Source organism: Theropithecus gelada, chromosome 4 (genome assembly GCF_003255815.1).
Source record: "Theropithecus gelada isolate Dixy chromosome 4, Tgel_1.0, whole genome shotgun sequence".
Classification (NCBI taxonomy): Eukaryota; Metazoa; Chordata; class Mammalia; order Primates; family Cercopithecidae; genus Theropithecus; species Theropithecus gelada.
In genome coordinates, this window is record NC_037671.1 from 27,700,973 (window position 1) to 27,720,519 (window position 19,547).

At 41.4% G+C, this 19,547-nt stretch overlaps 1 protein-coding gene across 2 annotated transcripts in view; it reads left to right on the plus strand.

Moving 5' to 3' along the window:
* The window catches only part of ACOT13 (acyl-CoA thioesterase 13), a 32,193-nt gene that overhangs the window by 10,025 nt on the left and 2,621 nt on the right, over positions 1-19,547 (plus strand). For both annotated transcript variants that reach the window (XM_025382111.1, XM_025382112.1), the window contains exon 2: positions 18,385-18,569. In XM_025382111.1, the coding sequence (XP_025237896.1) occupies positions 18,385-18,569 (185 nt within the window). The remainder of the gene's footprint in view (positions 1-18,384; positions 18,570-19,547) is intronic.

A 19,547-nucleotide genomic window follows, 5' to 3' on the forward strand; every position in this document is an offset into this window, starting at 1 on the left:
ATCTTGGCTCACTGTACCCTCCGCCTCCTAGGTTGAAGTGATTCTCCTGTTTCAGCCTCTCGAGTAGCTGGATTACAGGTGCCCACCACCACACCCGGCTAATTTTAGTATTTGTAGTAGAGATCGGGTTTCACCATGTTGGTCAGGCTAGTCTCAAACTCCTGACTTCAAGTGATCCTCCCGTCTCGCCTCCCAAAGTGCCGAGATTACAGGCATGAGCCACTGCACCTGGCCACCATTTTTAGTGTATGTGCTACCGAAGCGAGTACCTAGCCACTATTTTTTAAATGAATTTTTGTTGGGGATTTCTCTGCAAGGCCACTGCATGTCATGGGGGCTCAACCCCCAGACACTCCCACGAGGGCCCCAGTCACCCAGGGGCACCTTTTGGTTGGGAGGAGCAAATGCCTTTTCCTCTTCAGAGCGAAAAAAACTCAGTCTCTCATTAACCTATGAAAACAACAGTTCAGCTCCTCACACAAATGTGGGCAGACAAACCAAATTAAGATTAATTTTGGGAGAAAAAGCACTAGAGAAGACCCTTTAGAATGCATCTTTGAACTAGAATTAGGATCCTTAAACAACAACTTCCTAGGAGAGAAAAGAAAAAAAAAAAAAAGGTCAAGACCACTTCCCGTAAACTGCTCAGCCACCCCTAACTTTGTAGCTCTCGTCCACTATTATACAGGCCAAGGTCAAATCCTCTCATGGTGCAAAGTCATCTCAGGTACCTCAAAGCCAAAAAGATTAGGTCATGCAATACAGAAAAACAGAGCCTAAGACATAAAAAGAATCTGCCTATGACTCTTGAAACTCCACAAAGAAAATAGAACACCCCAAAAGGGGGTGAGTGGCACCTTTCTTCTGAATTCTTTAAAGGGGTTCAAGTAATTAGAAGCCTTCTCTAGATTTTTTTTTTGGTGCTGCAGATGGCAAAGTGGGAAGGAGGTATAGGGTGGACGAAAAGAAAATGAAAGAACAGTTATTTTTTTAAGGTAGGAAGCAAACGCATAAACCAAACGTGTTTTTTTTTTGTTCTCTCCTTTTTCTTTTGCAGCTGTGAGGTGTATTAGCCAAAATAGTGTTTGAAATGCTTGTTCCCAAGTACCATAAAGAAATAGCACTTGAATATTAATTTATTTAGTAAGGCCATTTTTACTTCCTGCAGAAAGGGTACACTCACCAGCAGTTTTGCCACAAGAGTACACGGAACAAAGGAGACAGCGTAATTCATAACCTGACACGTCCACCCTACTGCCATGTCCAGTTTCCCTTGGACCTCACATTCTGTATTTGTCCCAATTGGCTAGCAACTTAGAACTTTTTAAAAGGCAAAGGTAGAGCAGAACAAAGGAAGGAGGAAGTAACTTGTGGAATGCTGAGAAAGGTAAAAACACTTTTAAATAAGGAAGAGGAACAGGCTATGACCTAATGCTTGCTTGGACCAGTATAAGCATGCCAGGGCACATATTTAGAAACACAGGTCTTTGAATAAATTTTTCTTCTTTTTTTTTTTTTTTTTTTTTTTTGAGACGGAGTCTCGCTATGTCTCCCAGGCTGGAGTGCAGTGGCGTGATCTCAGCTCACTGCAAGCTCCGCCTCCCAGGTTCACGCCATTCTCCCGCCTCAGCCTCCCAAGTAGCTGGGACTACAGACGCCCGCCCGGCTAGTTTTTTTTGTATTTTTAGTAGAGACGGGGTTTCACCATGTTAGCCAGGATAGTCTCGATCTCCTGACCTCGTGATCCACCCGCCTCGGCCTCCCAAAGTGCTGGGATTACAGGCTTGAGCCACCGCGCCCGGCCGAATAAATTTTTCTTCTAAGAGAAGTTACTATTTATTCCTAATTGGATGGGGAGGAAGGTCTTTGGTGAGGAACCTCTACTTTACTTTTTACAATATTGCCCCTCTTTTTTATTTCATAATTCCTCTTCAAACTTGTTTAATATGTTTTGACTTAATTGCTTTGTTTGTCCTTCTAAAAGAAGTAACTTTTTTTAATACGGTGGAGGAGAGTTAGCAGTTTACTCTGTAAGAGTGACAGAGACAAGTTTTTGTATAAAACTTTGAAGGCAGGGAATAATATAACAGTCTACAGCAATAATAAGAGTGAATGAGGTGAGAATTGAAGTTAATTTTTTTTTTTTTAATTTATAGTTACTTACCAGAACAATGTGCATTTAAATTTTGCAGCTATTTGATTTTGTGCTTTAAACTTACTTGGCACTTCTCGTAGGACCTTAATAACATTTGTGTAAACCTGAGGATTAAAGGACTCAAGGAGTTTCCTTTGGCCTGCAGTGTTTTGTTTTTACCTTTTTAGGTTGATGAAATGCCAGTGTTAAGGGGATAGCCAACTGGTTTAGAGCACAAGTACTGCTCCAATTATTTGGCAGTGTCCAGTAAAGGTCCTCCACACTACCACTATATATTTGCTTGGGGATGGCTAGGCATGGACTGATGGACGAGCTCTTGGAAAGGCTTGGCTTCTTGTATCCTTTTATGTTTTCAAGGAGCACCAAATTTTCCTCCTGCCATGAGAGGCACAAAGTAAACTTGGCATTTAGAAATGGAAGCAGTATTGCCCTCAGGGGCCGACCCACAGGGTGTTGAATTTTAGGAAATAGCAGAGAGAGCTTAGTATGATGGATTCTCCCAAGCAGTGTGATTTTGAAAAAGAGCCACCTTACAGTCCTGCAGGGGGCCTGCCCCTCCACACCTGTGGGTATTTCTCGAAAGGTGGAGACAAGAGACTGAGAAAAGAATTAAGACACAGAGACAAAGTATAGAGGAAGGAAAGTGGGCCCAGGGGACTGGCGCTCAGCATATGGAGGACCTGCACCAGCACTGATCTCTGAGTTCCCTCAGTATTTATTGATCACTATCGTTACCATCTCCGTGAGGGGGATGTGGCAGGACCATAGGGTAATGGTGGGAGAGAGTCAGCAGGAAAACGTGAGCAAAGGACTCTGTGTCATAAATAAGTTTAAGGAAAGGTGCTGTGCCTGGATGTGCACGTAGGCCAGATTTATGTTTGACTTTATATAAGCATCTCAGTGCAATAAAGAGCAGTATTGCCGCCAGCATGTCTCACCTCCAGCCATAAGGCGGTTTTCTTCTATCTCAGTAAACAGAATGTACGATCAGGTTTTACGCCAAGACATTCCATTCCCAGGGACAAGCAGGAGACAGATGCCTTCCTCTTATCTCAACTGCAGAGAGACCGCCTTCTTTCACTAATCCTCCTCAGCACAGACCCTTTCCGGGTGTCGGGCTGGGGGACTGTCAGGTCTTTCCCTTCCCACGAGGCCATATCTCAGGCTGTCTCAGTGGGGAGAAACCTTGGACAATACCCAGGCTTTCTTGGGCAGAGGTCCCTGTGGCCTTCCGCAGTGCATTGTGTCCCTGGGTACTCGAGACTGAAGAATGGTGATGACTTTTACCAAGCATACTGCCTGCAAACACAATTTTAACAAAGCACATCCTACACAACCCTAAATCCATTAAACCTTGAGTCAACACAGCACATGTTTCTGCGAGCACAGGGTTGGGGCTAGGGTTACAGATTAACAGCATCTCAAGGCAGAAGAATTTTTCTTAGTACAGATCCAAATGGAGTTTCTTATGTCTTCCTTTTTCTACATAGACACAATAACAGTCTGATCTCTTTTTCTTTCCCCTACACAGTCCATATCTGGTCAACGAGGAGACCATCTGAGTGGAAAGGAAGTAATCTGGGCCTCTGGCCTACCGTGCGTACAAGCATAATAATCGCTTTTATTTAAAGTGCAAATGGATTATTTAATCCATTTCAGCCAGGCATTTGCATCTTGATATTTTGTCTTGATGGCTAAGGTCTGTCTTAGATCTCTTATTTTTAAAATAGACAATCTAGTTTTTTTTTTTTTTTTTTTTTTTTTGAGACGGAGTCTCGCGCTGTCGCCCAGGCTGGAGTGCAGTGGCCGGATCTCAGCTCACTGCAAGCTCCGCCTCCCGGGTTCACACCATTCTCCGGCCTCAGCCTCCCGAGTAGCTGGGACTACAGGCGCTGCCACCTCGCCCGGCTATTTTTTGTATTTCTTAGTAGAGACGGGGTTTCACCGTGTTAGCCAGGATGGTCTCGATCTCCTGACCTCGTGATCCGCCCATCTTGGCCTCCCAAAGTGCTGGGATTACAGGCTTGAGCCACCGCGCCCGGCCGACAACCTAGTTTTATTAGATGTAGGAGCAACTGTTGTGGGATCCAGAACTGAGGCTACTGAAGAAGGGGGAGATGGGGAAAAATGCGTCTTTTAAAAATACCTAGGGGGTCTTTTCCATTTATGTCAATCCCCATACCATAGAAGCGACTAAGGGCAGGTCTAGAGTGAGTTAGGGTGGACGTGGTGATGAAGAGAAGGACAGGGTTATATTGCTAATGCTGACAGTTAGAAGGGGTAGTCCTTTTAGTGAAATAGATGAGGGGTTTTAGATCTGCACAAACCTTTTTCATGAAAGTCAGCTTTGCTCCTGAGTAGTTTAAGGGACGTAGTCCCATTTACTACAAGGTTGCCAGGCTGTAGGAGCAGAAAATTGATGTCTTTTCTGCAGGTCATTACAACAATGAGTGCTAGGGGTAACTGTGTCAATTAGAGGGCTGGGACATAAATGTTTGTGTGAAAAGGCTAGCTGTTGCTGATCTTTCACATTTCCACAAGGTATGACAGAGCAAGCATTAAAGGCAATGGTCTGAGGTGAGTCAGACTTAGTTACAAAGGAGCTAGTAACAGAACAAGGAAAGGAAGCAATATAGAAGGTATATGAAAATTAAGCTTTCTTTAACTGAGTAGGATTTGATTCTAGTATGATTCTGAGAGGAAGATGTTTTCTTGACTCGAGTATGATGGTCCATTTTTTTCTCGGCTATGCAGATGGCAGTCTCAGTGGTTAATAGCATAAAATAGGGTTCTTCCTAGGCTGGCTTGAGTGTCTCTTTCTTTCTGTCTTTTGATTAGGGTGTGGTTTTCAGGCTGGTGCTGGTGTACTGGAAATTCTAAAAGACTTTTAGTTCCAAGGGAAGGGAAAGTAGAAAATACATTAAGTATATAATTTGTGCTGCATATCCTGGGGCTTGGGCTTGAGGCCTCATGGTGATGCCCCTTGCTCTATTCCCACTCAGCGCCGCCTAGGGGACGCTGCAGCCCTGCCCCCTTTTAATGTTTGGCCTTCTTGTGGCCTTCACCGCCCCTGTGCGCCGTGGCCTTGCGGGTAAGGGGCCTTGTGACTTACCTGGCTGCCTTTAGGCCTTAAGAAAGCCAAACACCATTTGATATTTGACAATGTTTTTGTATGAGTTTATGCCAGATAAGTTAAAATTTACCTTTATATTAATGTGCTATTAATGTTAAATGTAATTTTAATAAAATCTTGTAGACATTATTTACCGAATTTTAATGTCTGACTATAAGGTAAGAGTTTTATAGACTCTTTTTAACTTTTTATAATTTTTGTTGAAGAGCAGGTTAGTGCTTTAAGAAAAATCTATTGTGCTTTTATTTTAATGTCCAGTTCACAGAAAAACTGGATGACACCCCTTTAACTTTAGCCAATATGTTTACACACAGAATTTTCTTTTTTTTTTTTTTTTTTTTTTTTGAGACGGAGTCTCGCTCTGTAGCCCAGGCTAGAGTGCAGTGGCCGGATCTCAGCTCACTGCAAGCTCCGCCTCCCGGGTTCACGCCATTCTCCTGCCTCAGCCTCCCGAGTAGCTGGGACTACAGGCGCCCGCCACCTCGCCCGGCTAGTTTTTTGTATTTTTTAGTAGAGACGGGGTTTCACCGTGTTAGCCAGGATGGTCTCGATCTCCTGACCTCGTGATCCACCCGTCTCGGCCTCCCAAAGTGCTGGGATTACAGGCTTGAGCCACCGCGCCCGGCCCAGAATTTTCTTTATAATTAATATTTTAAAACTTGCTTAAACCTTTAAAACAAAAAAAAATTTTTTTCGCCTTTAACATAGGTAAAAATCCATATTATGCCTCCTTATAATCCTGTTATTAAAAGTATATTTTATTTTTTTAACATATCTTGTACATGAACTGTTTTTTAAAATAATTTTACATTCAGGAGGCCTAATTACTTTTAAATTATACAATATTTCTTGCATAAATTCCCTTTTATAGCTTTTCTTACGATTTTCACAGACAATCTTCAACATGTCTTCACTTTCTGCCTTCCTTTTACACTATTTCTTTTTCTAGTTTCACCCTCTGTGTCTTCCTTTGATTTCTGTCTCTTCCAGTTTCTCTCTTACTTACTCTTTCCCTCTATTTCTCTGTCTCTCTCTCTCATTTGCACTCTATTTTCCTCTCTGTCTGTCTTCCTGTTTCCCTTTCTTTTCCCAAGTTCTCCCACTCCTGCTGCCAGGAAGGGGGCCATCAGAGGTACTGTTTACAAAAAGAGTTTCATGAATAAGTAAGTTCAGTAAACACTGATGTATCCTTTTTTAAAAAATTTGGTAAAATATACATAACATAAAATGTAATACCTGTGTTAGTCCATTTGCGTTGCTATAAAGGAATACCTGAGACTGGGTAATTTATAAAGAAAAGAGTATTATTTTGACTCACAATTCTGCAGGCTGTACAAGAAGTAGGGTGCTTGCTTCTGGATGAGGGCCTCGGGAAGCTTACAATCATGTCTGAAAGCAGAGTGCGAGCAGGTGTGTCAGATGGCAAGAGAGAGGGAGTGCCACACTCTTTTTTTTTTTCTTTTTTTCTTTTCTATTTTATTCTATTCTTTTTCTTTTCTTTTTTTTCTTTTTTTCTTTCTTCCTCTCTCTCCTTTCTTTCTCTTACTCTTTCTGTCTTTTCTTCTCTCTTTCTCTTTTCTCTCTTCTTTTCTTTTTTCTTACAGGATCTCACCCTGTCACCCAGGCTAGAGTACTGTGGCACATTCACAGCTCACTGCAACCTCAGCCTCCTGGGCTCAAGCAATCCTCCTTGCCTCAGCCTCCCATGCAGCTGGGACCACAGGAGCGTGCCACCACATCCAGCTAATTTTAAAAATTTTTTGTAAAAACAGGCCTCACTTTGTTGCTTAGGCTGCTACACTCTTTTAAACAATCAGATCTTGCATGAGCAAGAAGGGCACCAAGCCATTTGTGAGAGCTCTATCCCCATTACCCAAACACCTCTCACTAGGCCCTACCTCAGCATTAGGGATCACATTTCAACATGAGATTTGGAGGAAACACACACCATCTTAACCATTTCTAAGTGTACAGTTTTCTAATATTAATTACATCCTCATTGTTTTGCACCACTATCCATCTCCAGAAACTCTTCCCATCTTGCAAAACTGGAACTACGACCCATTAAAAAATAACTCCCCATTTCTCCTTGCCCCCAGCTCTGGCTACCACCATTCTACTTTCTGTCTCTATAAACTGACTACTCTAGATACTTCATGTAAGTGGAGATATTGTATCCCTTTTACATATTAAAACTTTTGAGTTGTTCTGCAGTAAATAAATATGCTTAACATTATCGTGTTTAAGTTATTCGCCATTGAAACTTTCCTCCCACAGTAACACATGTGGAGGAACATTCATTGGGAATATCAACTGATAGGCACTGTGCTAGGATCCAGAAATACCATGTAGAGTCCAACACACATAGAAATAAGGAGTGGAATTCCAAAGGAAGGCAAAGTGTTAAGTCATCTTTATGGAAATGAGTGATGAAGGTGAATACCTGAATGAGATGTCAAGAGGAGGAACACACTGGAGAGAAGCAGTGAAGATTTAGGACTGAACCTTAAAGACATACAGGCTTGAGAGAAAGAAAGCATGTAAAGAAGACAGAAATGGTTAGAAAGGTAAGAATAGATCTTTTTTTCTTTCTTTTTTTTTTTTTGAGACGGAGTCTCACTTTGTTGCCTAGGCTGGAGTGCAATGGCACAATCTCAGCTCACTGCAACCTCTGCCTCCCAGGTTCAAGCATTTCTCCTGCCTCAGCCTCCATAGCAGCTGGGATTACAGGCATGTACCACCATGCCTGGCTAATTTTTGTATTTTAGTAGAGATGGGGTTTCACCATGTTGGCCAGGCTGGTCTCAAACTCCTGACCTCAAGTGATCCTCCTGCCTCAGCCTCCCAAAGTGCTAGGATTATAGGCGTGAGCCACCACGCCCAGCCAGAAGAATAGATCTTATACTTACTATTAATAGAAGAACTTACAGATTTTGGACTGACTACAAAAGGGCAGTGATATTCAAAATTTATCAACATGATATGCCAATAGATATTTTCAAGTTCATTGGTCATTAAAACTGTCTTATGTATAAGCAGTACCCAAGACAAAATAAGGCATATTTTTTTTCAAAGATCTATGTACAAAAAACTTTGTTGCAGCATTATTTGTGATATCAAAAGTGGGAAATAGCTGGGCATGGTGGCTCATACCTGTAATTCCAACACTTTGGGAGGCGAATGCAGTAGGATAGCTTGAGCCCAGGAGTTTGAGACCAGCCTAGGCAACAAAATGAGACCTCGACTCTACAAAAAATTTTTAAAATTAACCAGGTGTGGTGGTGTGTGCCTGTGGCCCCAGCTGCACAGGAGGCTAAGGTGAGAGGAACCCTTGAACCCAGGAGGTCAAGGCTGCATTGAGCTATGATCATGCCACTGCACTCCAGCCTGGGGAACAAAGTGAGACCCTGTCTCAAAAAAAAAAAATTGTCTGAAGGGAAATAACCTAAATGTCCAACCATGGGAGAATTAGTAAAAGAAATCACAGTAACTGCATGTGACTGAGTCCTGTGTTACTATGAGTCACATCTTAACAGTGATTTTCTAACAGGAGCTGTCATTAAATGTGCACAACCTTAAAAAGAACTTTCAATCGTTTATTTTTAAAAACATCTACATAGCACTATGTGTCAGGCAGTATGCACTTTGTTCATCTGAACTCATCTTTTTATGGCAAGAGATAGAATAAAAGTCAAAATACAACAATCTGGAATTTCACCATATGAATTGGTGTTAAAATTTGATAGGTAAAAAGAACTGTCGAGACAAACTGTAATAGGTAAGGAGGCACAAAAGACATGAAGAGGCTGTTCACAGAAAAAAGGCAATAAACGTTAAAGGATGCTTAAAAGCACTGTGAGTCTGGCTAATGCTAATTAAAACCATGAGATACTATGTTTTGCTTGTCAGAGTGTAAAAATTAAGGTAATACGCATTATTGTTAACCAATGAGGAAACAACATATTCATTACTGTTGGAAAATCTGGCAGATCTGTTAAATTTAAAATATGGCTGGACCCGGTGGCTCACACCTGTAATGGGATTTGGGAGGCCGAGGAGGGCGGATCACTAGAAGTCAGGAGTTCGAGACCAGCCTGGCCAACCTCGTCTCTACTAAAAATGCAAAAATTAGCCGGGCATGGTGGTGGTGCCTGTAGTCCCAACTACTCGGGAGACTGAGGCAGAAGAATTGTTTGAACCTGGGCGGTGGAGGCTATAGTAAGCTGAGATCGCACCACTGCACTCCAGCCTGGGCAACAAGAAAGAGACTGTCTCAAAAAAACAAAAAATAAAAAAAACAAAAAAAAAACTTTTAAAATATATACTCTTATACCCAGCTATCTAATTTTGTCAATCTATCCTATACAAATAAAGCATCTTTGTGATGATAAAAAAATATAGAAATAACACGTATTTTAAGAAATAGCTTGACAAATTCTAGTATATTCACAGTAGGGAATACCACACAGCTATTGAAAGAGATCTCTGTACATTAGGCTGGAGGCTGCGCATGGTGTTGTGCCTTCTCTTTTTGGGTCACTTAAGCCCAGGAGTTTGAGTCCAGCCTGGGCAAAATGGAGAGACCCCATCTCTAAAAAAAATTAAAAACAAATAAATTGAGCTAGAGAAATGACTGTGATACACTGGGAAGAGAAAAATGAAAGCTGCCAAGTAATGTGTGTAATATCCCATTTTTGTAATCGAATAAAAGGTAAGAAAAATACCCTTTAAAAAATTGTATACCCTGTGTATATATGAGTAAGCCTAGGGAATGGTATAGAATGATATTCAGCACTGAAAGGGTAGTAGGTAGGAAATTGTACTTCTATACTGCTTTATATATGTAAAATGAATGTTTTTATTTTTATAATTAAAAATTTAATAAAAACAGTAAGTTAGATGACTCAGAGATAGGATTTAAGGAATCAACATACAATTTGTGAAATAATGAACTCAAGAGTTATTCATATTGTAGGGGAAAGGAACGTGGCATAAACTCACAGCAAATATAACTATTTTGTAAAATTATAATTTTAGCAGTAGTGAATGAATGACCAATTTCAAGAGAAATGATGAATATATTTTCTCTGCCATGGAAGATAGTCAAGATTTAATTCTTTCTTTGTAGATCCTCTGAGCTACTGCTGAATTAAAAACAGAATACTGAAGAAAAACTGCAGTTATTACTTGACCATCCTAGGAGTTCCAGGACTTTATAGCATACAAAGGGAACAGGGATAATTTAAACTTCTTTGTGCCTGTTTTGTTTTGTATGACAAATGGGCGATTCCCCTGGCCTTGGTTTGCCATATTTGCATTCAGAGCATCATCCCCTCCTGGGAACTACTGTACTAGATTCCAAACTGAAGCTCAGCTGCAAAAATTCTACACAATTTGTGCTTTCCCTCTTTAAAGGAGAACTGGAAGTGTGAACAAACATTTCCCAAATCCTCAATCTATGGAAGACTGGATAAGAAAGGCTCCTTCCCTATCAGCCCACGTTTTCCAGGTTCAAGGCAGTAGAGAACCTGTGTATGAGAGAAGTCTTGCCAATGAGATCCATGTGATAGAGGCCTTCAGAGCACCCACCTTTATAGGCATTCCAGAATGATTCAATAAAATCTGCCACTTATCAGCCTTTGGGGAAGAAAAATATAGTGATTTTTTTAATCACTAAATTTTGTTTTAGTGGGATAGTAATTGTTTTTATTCTTTGGTAGCATATCTGTCACCACCACCACTATTTCAATGAACAAAAGCAGTGTTACTTAAGCTTAGCTAACTAACCTGCAGGGAATGTTTAATTTAATTCCTGTTTGCTCTTCCCTAGGGCTTTGTGTTGCTTTCCATGGCATTAGTTTAGCAGCTCTTGTTATTTTTGGCATTCTCTCATAACCCTTGCTGTTTTGTACACTCCCTGAGGACTAAGGCTCACCTTTGGATCCTCTACCCTTGCCCCATTTGCCTGCCATTTTCACTCATCCTTCAAGTGCTTTGCAGGTGATACTTGCTACCTCTGAGAAGCCTTCCCTGGCAACCCTGAATGTCTTCCTCTGATCTACTTCTACACCTTGACTAACTTTTGTTATAGAACTTTCTGTATATTATTGAAAATATCTGCTGATTTGTTTGTCTTCCCTCTATACTTTTTCCTTGGGAGCAAGTCCATATGCTTAATAACCATTTGTCAGAGGGAACTTCAGTGCCTAGTGGAAGGTGCCCAGTCGAATGCCTTTTACATAAAATATTCTCCCTATAGTTTGTTCAGTTAGTTGCTGAAGCCACTGAATATTGGGCGTATTGTTATAGAATGCTCCTCGTTGACCTTCAAGTTTCAGTGTATTCATTCACTCAACAAATATTTGGGTGCCTACTATGTGCCTACACCCTTACTGAGCCAGAGACATACATTCCTTTAGGAAAGAATGTATGTTAGCTACTAAAACATTGCTAGTCTAGGTACTGGAGATACATCAGTGAACACAACTGACAAAAACCCCGGCACGCAATGGAAGTTCTATTTTAGTGGAGCAAATCAAACACTAAACAAAATAGGTAAAGGAAATACATAGTATGTTAGATGGTGATAATTGCTATAAAGGAAAATAAAGGTGGAAGATAGAGTATTGGTACAGGAGAACTTAAATCCACCCCCCACCCTGCCCCAAGATGTATATTCCTGTAAGTTCTTTTTTTAAAGAAGTTCAATTTTAAATCTTAGCTGGAAAGATATCACTGAAACAGTGACATTTCAATAAAGACCTGAGAAAGTCATGAATATTGAAGGAGAAGAGTGTTCCAGGAAGGGCAATAGAAAGTGTTAAGGCCCTCAGACTTTCCATTGCTGTGCTTTTCATTGTTTGAGGGCTCCATTAGAGAGGGTTTTAAGCAGACAAGTAACATAATTTGACTTCTACAGCTGCTCTTTGACTTATGATGGGGTTGCATTGGGATAAGCCCATCATAGATTGAGATACTTTCAACTTAACAATAGTTTTATCTGAACATAAAGTCAAGGATCATGCTGAATGCATATCACTTTTGCACTGTTGTTTTCTGTCAAGCGCTGTTTATATTTTCAAAGGAGCACTCTTGTTGCTAATATTGAGACCAAACATGGGGTTGGTGGCAAGGGCAGAAATAGGGAGATAAATTGGAAGTCAACTGCAACAACTCAGGAGAGAAATATATCCTATATCCTTCTGAGTAAATCCAATATCAAGTCTGGTCTTTGAATGACTAGTTAAATCTAAGACTTAAGAGCCAGCAAAGGAGACTGGGGAGTGGCTGGTAGAATAGGAGGAAAGCCAGGAGGAGGTGGTGTCATGAGAGTTAAGGGAAGCCCAGGAAAAGTTCACAATGTCACCAAATGCTGAGAGGTCACTGAAGGAAGAGAGAGGCTGCCAAGGGTCCTTTGAGTTTTGTAGTTAGGTCATAGCTGACCTCAGCAATAGAAATAATTTTAAGAAAATACATGCCAAACTATATAAACGAAAATTTCTGTTTGATACTAGTTTTGATAATAAGGATGCAAATTAAAGTGTTCTTGTTATTTTAGGGACAGGGTCTCACTCTTGTCACCCAAGCTGTAGTGCAGTGGCACGATCCCAGCTTACTGTAACCTTGACCTCTCGGGCTCAAGCGATGCTCCCCACCCCAGCTTCCCTGGGAGCTGGGACTACAGGCACATGCCACCATGCCTGGCTCATTGTTTAAAATTTTTATAGAGTTGGGTTCTTGCTGTGTTGCCCAGGCTGGTCTCAAACTCCTGGACTCAAGCAATCCTCCTGCCTCAGTCTCCCAAAATTAAAGTGTTTTGATCACCTGTGATGTACCAGGCCTTGTCCGAATTTGAATTTTAATCTTAATTTTTACAAAACTCTATTAAGGGCAGTACAGTACATTATCTCTATAGATGGAGAATCCTCAGTTCAGGGTCTCGCCTAAGTCTGCTTCCAGAACCACTACTCTTAGCCATTAAGCCGAAGTCACCTGTGTAATGAAGCTACTAGAACATACATTATAAAGCAGAAATGCTGGACTGATAACAGCAATACGGTTGAACCATGGTACTTTTATAGCATATACCTTTCTAGGGCCCCTTGAACATAAATGTCATCTGTGTTTGTTGCTGTTGCTACCCCATCACACTGCCACATCCTGTCTTTTTACCTCCTTTCCTGCTTATATGAAGGTGCATTCATACACTGTCCTTAGAACTCCTGTCATCTGCAGTGTCACACAGAAAGTTAGCAACGTCCATCATCAGGGAAAATTGAAAACAGCCTTATTCACAAATATGCACATAGCAAATTCTCATCCATTAAGACTGACTGTTTTTCTCTATGCTTCTGTATACAGTCTTCTTTTTGGGGTGGCTCACATGTTTATGTACACAGATTTTCTCATACCATATGTCACACTCCTGTGCTTTAGGCCCATTACAGACACCCTTACTGAGCCAGAGACATACATTCCTGTATCTGTTTAGCAGAGGCAGAGGTGGTGAGTTGCACAGCAGCCAGCAGCAGTTACAGTGATGGCAGTGGCTTCTTTATTTATCCCACTGCTCAGCAGAATGCAACTCTTTTAAAGACCAGAATGATCTGAAATGCCAAGGCTTAAAGAGAATTCTTGGTACTCAGCTTCATAAAGGACCATCTCAGTGATGAATAACAGCATCTTCACTGCTGTTATTAGGCAGCCTTCTCCCTATCTTTACTGAAAAAGTAAGGAGAGACTCTGTGTCACGTGGAGTGTCTCTTTGTGATGAATTTTAGCTCAGATGGGAGAGGGTGAGGGGCTATGGCAACCTGAGTCTTTTTTGAGACGGAGTCTCACTCTGTCGCCTAGGCTGGAGTGTAGTGGTGCGAACTCAGCTAACCACAACACCCGCCTCCCAGGCTCGAGGGATTCTCCTGCCTCAGCCTTCCAAGTAGTTGGGATTACAGGCGTGCCCCACCATGCTTGGCTGATTTTGTATTTTTAGTAGAGAGAGTTTCACCATGTTGGCCAGGCTGGTCTTGAACTATTGACCTCAAGTGATCTGCCTGCCTCGGCCTCCCAAAGTGCTGGGATTACACAGACGAAGTCATATAAACTCATATGAATGCATGAAGTACAAGAAAGAGACAGCATGATATAAGGCCATATATAAAAGGGACAGATTACTGTATATGCATGTGTACATGGAAGCATTTTTATGATATACTGAGGAGCCCATTGTGGCAAATAGTGCTGATCCATAAGTTCTTGCCAACCTATTGCAGTTGTCCAACCTGCAGGATCCTGGGACTGAACATATCTGGACAGTTCTCTGTATGGTTAGGCCATGGCAGGTAAATTTTTGACCCCTTGACATCATAAAAGCCTCCATACCATCTTTACCAAGACACCTAAGGAATCCGGACCCAGTTGTCTGTAGCAGTCCAGGTGATATGTGAGGGCAGGCTGTTTTGCATAATGGTTAAACCTGAGACATCCTAGTTAAACTTAGACTAGCAGTTTCTCATCTTTAAAATGAAGACAATAGTATTCACTTCAGACATTGGCAGCACTGAGGCAGCACATGGCAAATTGCTCAGCATGGTCTCTAACATGGAGTTAGCTATGTTGATATAACTGAATAAACAAGTGTGTGCCCTACAGCCCATCTTTACCAAGGCTGACATGTTTTTTTTCACAGGGCTCTCTCCCTGTTCCCCTTCTTCATCAGAAAGAAGTTAGCTTTGCATTGGCCTCTTCCCCAACAAGACTACTTATTAGCTCTGGGAGGGTGGGCAGGACATTCCTTCATCATCTTTCGTAGGTTTAATTCTCTTATTTGACTTGAGGAGACAAGAATTGAATATATAAAGGCATTTATATTGCCATATCAGGCTTCCCAGTACAAAATTTTCTCTATTCCAATGTAAATTTTATATCAATTTTATTAGTATGTCCTTTGGCCTTTCAAGTTGGGGGGGGGGAAATCAAAACCAGTATTCTGTACTAGAAAAATCTAACTGATATTTGTCTTACATTTTGCCATCCCAGCCAAAGTTAGGTAATCAAATGGAACTTTAAGAACTAAGCTTTACTGAACAAACTGTGCCTTAAAATACATTAAAACTGAGGTGCAGTGGCTCATGCCTGTCATCCCAGCATTTTGGAAGGCCGAGGCGGGTGGATCACCTGAGGTCAAGAGTTCAAGACCAGCCTGGCTAACGTGGCAAAACCTCATCTCTACTAAAAATACAAAAATTAGCCAGGTGTGGTGGCACGCACCTGTAGTCCAGCTATTCTGGAGGCTGAGGCAGGAGAATCACTTGAACCTGGGAGGCGAAGGTTACAGTGAGCCAAGATTACACCAGTGCACTCCAGCCTGGGTGACAGAGCAAGACTATCTCAAAAAACAAAAACAAAAACAACACATTAAAACTACCTTTGCTGTCTACAAGCCGCTCATATTTAGTTCTATTTCTTTTTTTTTTTTTTTGAGACGGAGTCTCGCTCTGTCGCCCAGGCTGGAGTGCAGTGGCTGGATCTCAGCTCACTGCAAGCTCCGCCTCCCGGGTTCACGCCATTCTCCTGCCTCAGCCTCCCGAGTAGCTGGGACTACAGGCGCCCGCCACCTCGCCCGGCTAGTTTTTGGTATTTTTAGTAGAGACGGGGTTTCACCGTGTTAGCCAGGATGGTCTCGATCTCCTGACCTCGTGATCCGCCCGTCTCGGCCTCCCAAAGTGCTGGGATTACAGACTTGAGCCACCGCGCCCAGCCTTAGTTCTATTTCTTAAACTGCCTGGATTTTCCCCTTATCTTCACCTGGCTAACTCCTGCCTGTTGTTCAAGACTCAGATGTCGTTCTCCAGGAAGCCTTTCCTAATGTCTTTTCCTTGGAAACATACACTTTCAAAAGTTAGATATCTTTACTCCAAGAAACCTGTATTTATTCTGTCTACAACAGTTTCTTCCACTGCAGTTTATGTGCTTATCTCTTTCTTTAGACACTGAACCCGCTAAGAGCAGGGATTAAACTTCATTCATTTTTTACATTGCCAATGCCTGCTATAAAGAATCACATAAATGTGTGAATGAAGTGAGTTTACACCTTATTCTTGCTTGGTTGTGTATTATTAGTTTATGAGGACATCTTGTGGCTAGATCATTTATTGCTATAAACAGATGATCATAGGCCAGGCGCGGTGGCTCACGCCTCTAATCCCAGCATTTTGGGACCTAGGCAGGTGGATCACCTGAGGTCAGGAGTTCGAGACCAGCCTGGCCAACATGGTGAAAGCTCATCTCTCCTAAAAATACAAAAATTAGCTAAGTGTGGTGGCATGTGCCTATAATCCCAGCTACTTGGGAGGCTGAGGCAGGAGGATCACTTGAACCTGGAGGGCAGAGGTTGCAGTGAGCCAAGATCAAGCCACTGCACTTCAGCCTCAGCAACAGAAAAGGACTTCGTCTCAAAACAAAAAAACAAAACAAAAAAACCAACAAAAAAGATCCTGTTCTAAAATTTATTTTTCACATTGATTTACCTGTTGTGCAAAACATGACATAATATTGTTTAGGTTGTTTTATATCACATGGCTGTTTTCCTTCAGAGCCTTCAACAATAAAACCACTAAATAGGTGGTTTGTGAAACTCTCAAATGTCTTCCTGGTGGGAGTCATAAAGGCCACTACATACCTAGAGATGTTACTTATATATAGTTAGTGATTAGGGAGATAAGAAGGTGGAAAGACTTACATCTAAATCTCAGTTTTTATCACATCTTGGGTGACCTTGAAAATAAATCACTCTGAATTTAAGTTCTCTGCAAATGGATGTTGTCTCTTCCTTACTATATATAGTACATGTAAGTGGTTGGCGCAGTGCCTAGTATATCACAGTGCCTAATAAATGGTACTTATCTAGAATATAACCATTTAATACTTGAGACATCCCCCTACTCCCAAATACAACAGACACACCAAATATTCATCCATATTCTTCCTGAACACCTCTAGTGAGAGCGAAAATTAATGTTGCTGGATGCGGCACATTCCATTCACGGCTCAGCTCTAAGTTCTAAATATTATAACATGGTGGTTTTTCCTAGTAATTTAAATATAAATACATAAGAAAACTTACCTTTCTATAAGTTGTCTTTTTAAAGATGTTTGATATAAAAATCATAATTTTTTTTTTTTTTTGAGACAGTCTCCCTCTATCGTCCAGGCTGGAGTGCAATGGCATGATCTCGGCTCACTGCAATCTCCACCTCCCAGGTTCAAGCGATTCTCCTGCCTCAGCCTCCCGAGTAGCTGAGATTACAGGGGCGCGCCACCACACCCGGCTAATTTTTGTATTTTTAATAGAGACGGGGTTTCACCATGTTGGTAAGGCTGGTCTCAAACTCTGACCTCGTGATCCACCCGCCTGAGCCTCCCAAAGTGCTGGGATTATAGACGTGAGCCACCGTGCCCAGCCAAAAATCATAAAATTTTAAATACATTGTTGCATATGTTTATCTTTCATGTAATACTTCTTCCTTATACTTACTGTAAATGGGGCTACACCTTAAAAGCAGTAACTTACTTTGCTGGATTTGTTACACTTATACTTTATACTAACATGGGTTTATAGTATAAAAGTTTTTCTTAAATGCTAGTAACTCAGTGACTGAATTTGTCTTTTAAGTTGAACTGTTCATTAAGTGACTTAAAATGTTAATATCATTCTGCTTGTACAAAACTAGGAAACAACAAATTGAAACTATTATGAGTAACAGATCTCAGCTGGGTGTCTTTGTTGGCGTCAAAGGTCCAATGAGACATTGAAAAATGCCAGGCGTCATACATGTGACTGAAAAGCTCAGACTGAATGTTTGATTTCTGCAGAAGAGTGGAGATTAGCCAAAACTGCTATTTTTTCACTAAACACTCCTTTTTCTTTAAAAATAACTTGCATGAGGGTCAGTTTCTATCAGAGAGATTGGTGATTTACTTGAATTCCTGAGTCAACTTTTTTCAGAAGATTCAGTTCAATCCATTGTTCTTCATGGGCTGTTTGGGCTTTTCTAATTCTACAGAATGAATGTTCAGGATTCTTTTTTTTTATACTTAGGTTACTCTTGTCTCTGCTGCTCCTGGGAAAGTGATTTGTGAAATGAAAGTAGAAGAAGAGCATACCAATACAATAGGCACTCTCCATGGTGGTTTGACAGCCACATTAGTAGATAACATATCAACAATGGCTCTGCTATGCACGGAAAGGGGAGCACCCGGAGTCAGTGTCGATATGAACATAACGTATGTATCCAAACTGTATTCCAAATACCTTCTGTGTGATACCTGTCTAAACAACTGAGACTAAACACATTTATATTATTAGTAACGCATGAGATTCAATTAGCCGCTTATCTCCTTAACTGCAGCTATAGATTTTGTCCTAAAATATTCCACGGCCTTAAAATCTAGAACTAGAGCAGTTAATTTTCAAGTGTATCAACAGTAAAAGAGGAATGATCCCAAACATTCAAAAAAGCAACATGCAGCTTTTAATGTGTATACTGATATAGGGGGGAAAAATCACAGACTGATGGCTCATACTGTTTCATACAGTCCTTAAAAGTGCCATTCAGGGCCAGACGCAGCGGCTCGCGCCTATAATCCCAGCGCTTTGGGAGGCCAAGGCAAGAGGATTGCTTGAAGCCAGGAGTTCGAGACCCCCATCTCTACAAAAAATTACATTTTATTTAATTTTTAAAATACCACTTGTAACAATACGAGGATTATATTGAGTACACACAATTCAAAATAGAGTTCATATACACACTGTAATCTTACTCTAACAAACTGAACACTAGTGTTGGGTTTTTTGGACATGGAGTCTCCCTCTGTCACCCAGGCTGGAGTGCAGTGGCGCAATCTGGCTCACTTCAACCTCCGCCTCTGGGGGTCAAGTAATACTCCTGCCTCAGCCTCCTTAGTAGCTGGGATTACAGGTGTGCACCACCATGCCGGGCTAATTTTTGCATTTTTAGTAGAGACGGGGTTTCACCATGTTGGCCAGAGTGGTCTTGAACTCCTGACCTCAAGTGTCCACCCACCTCAGCCTCCCAAAGTGTTAAGAATGGGCAGCAATCCTGGATCTCTCCCTGTGACTACACAGACATGTTCTGAGTTAAACTACATGATCAGGGAGCAGTGCCCCTCAGGGCCAAACTTCCAAAATGTAAAAAACTCAATTCCAACATAAACTGGTACTACTGCAGCCCCATTCATTAA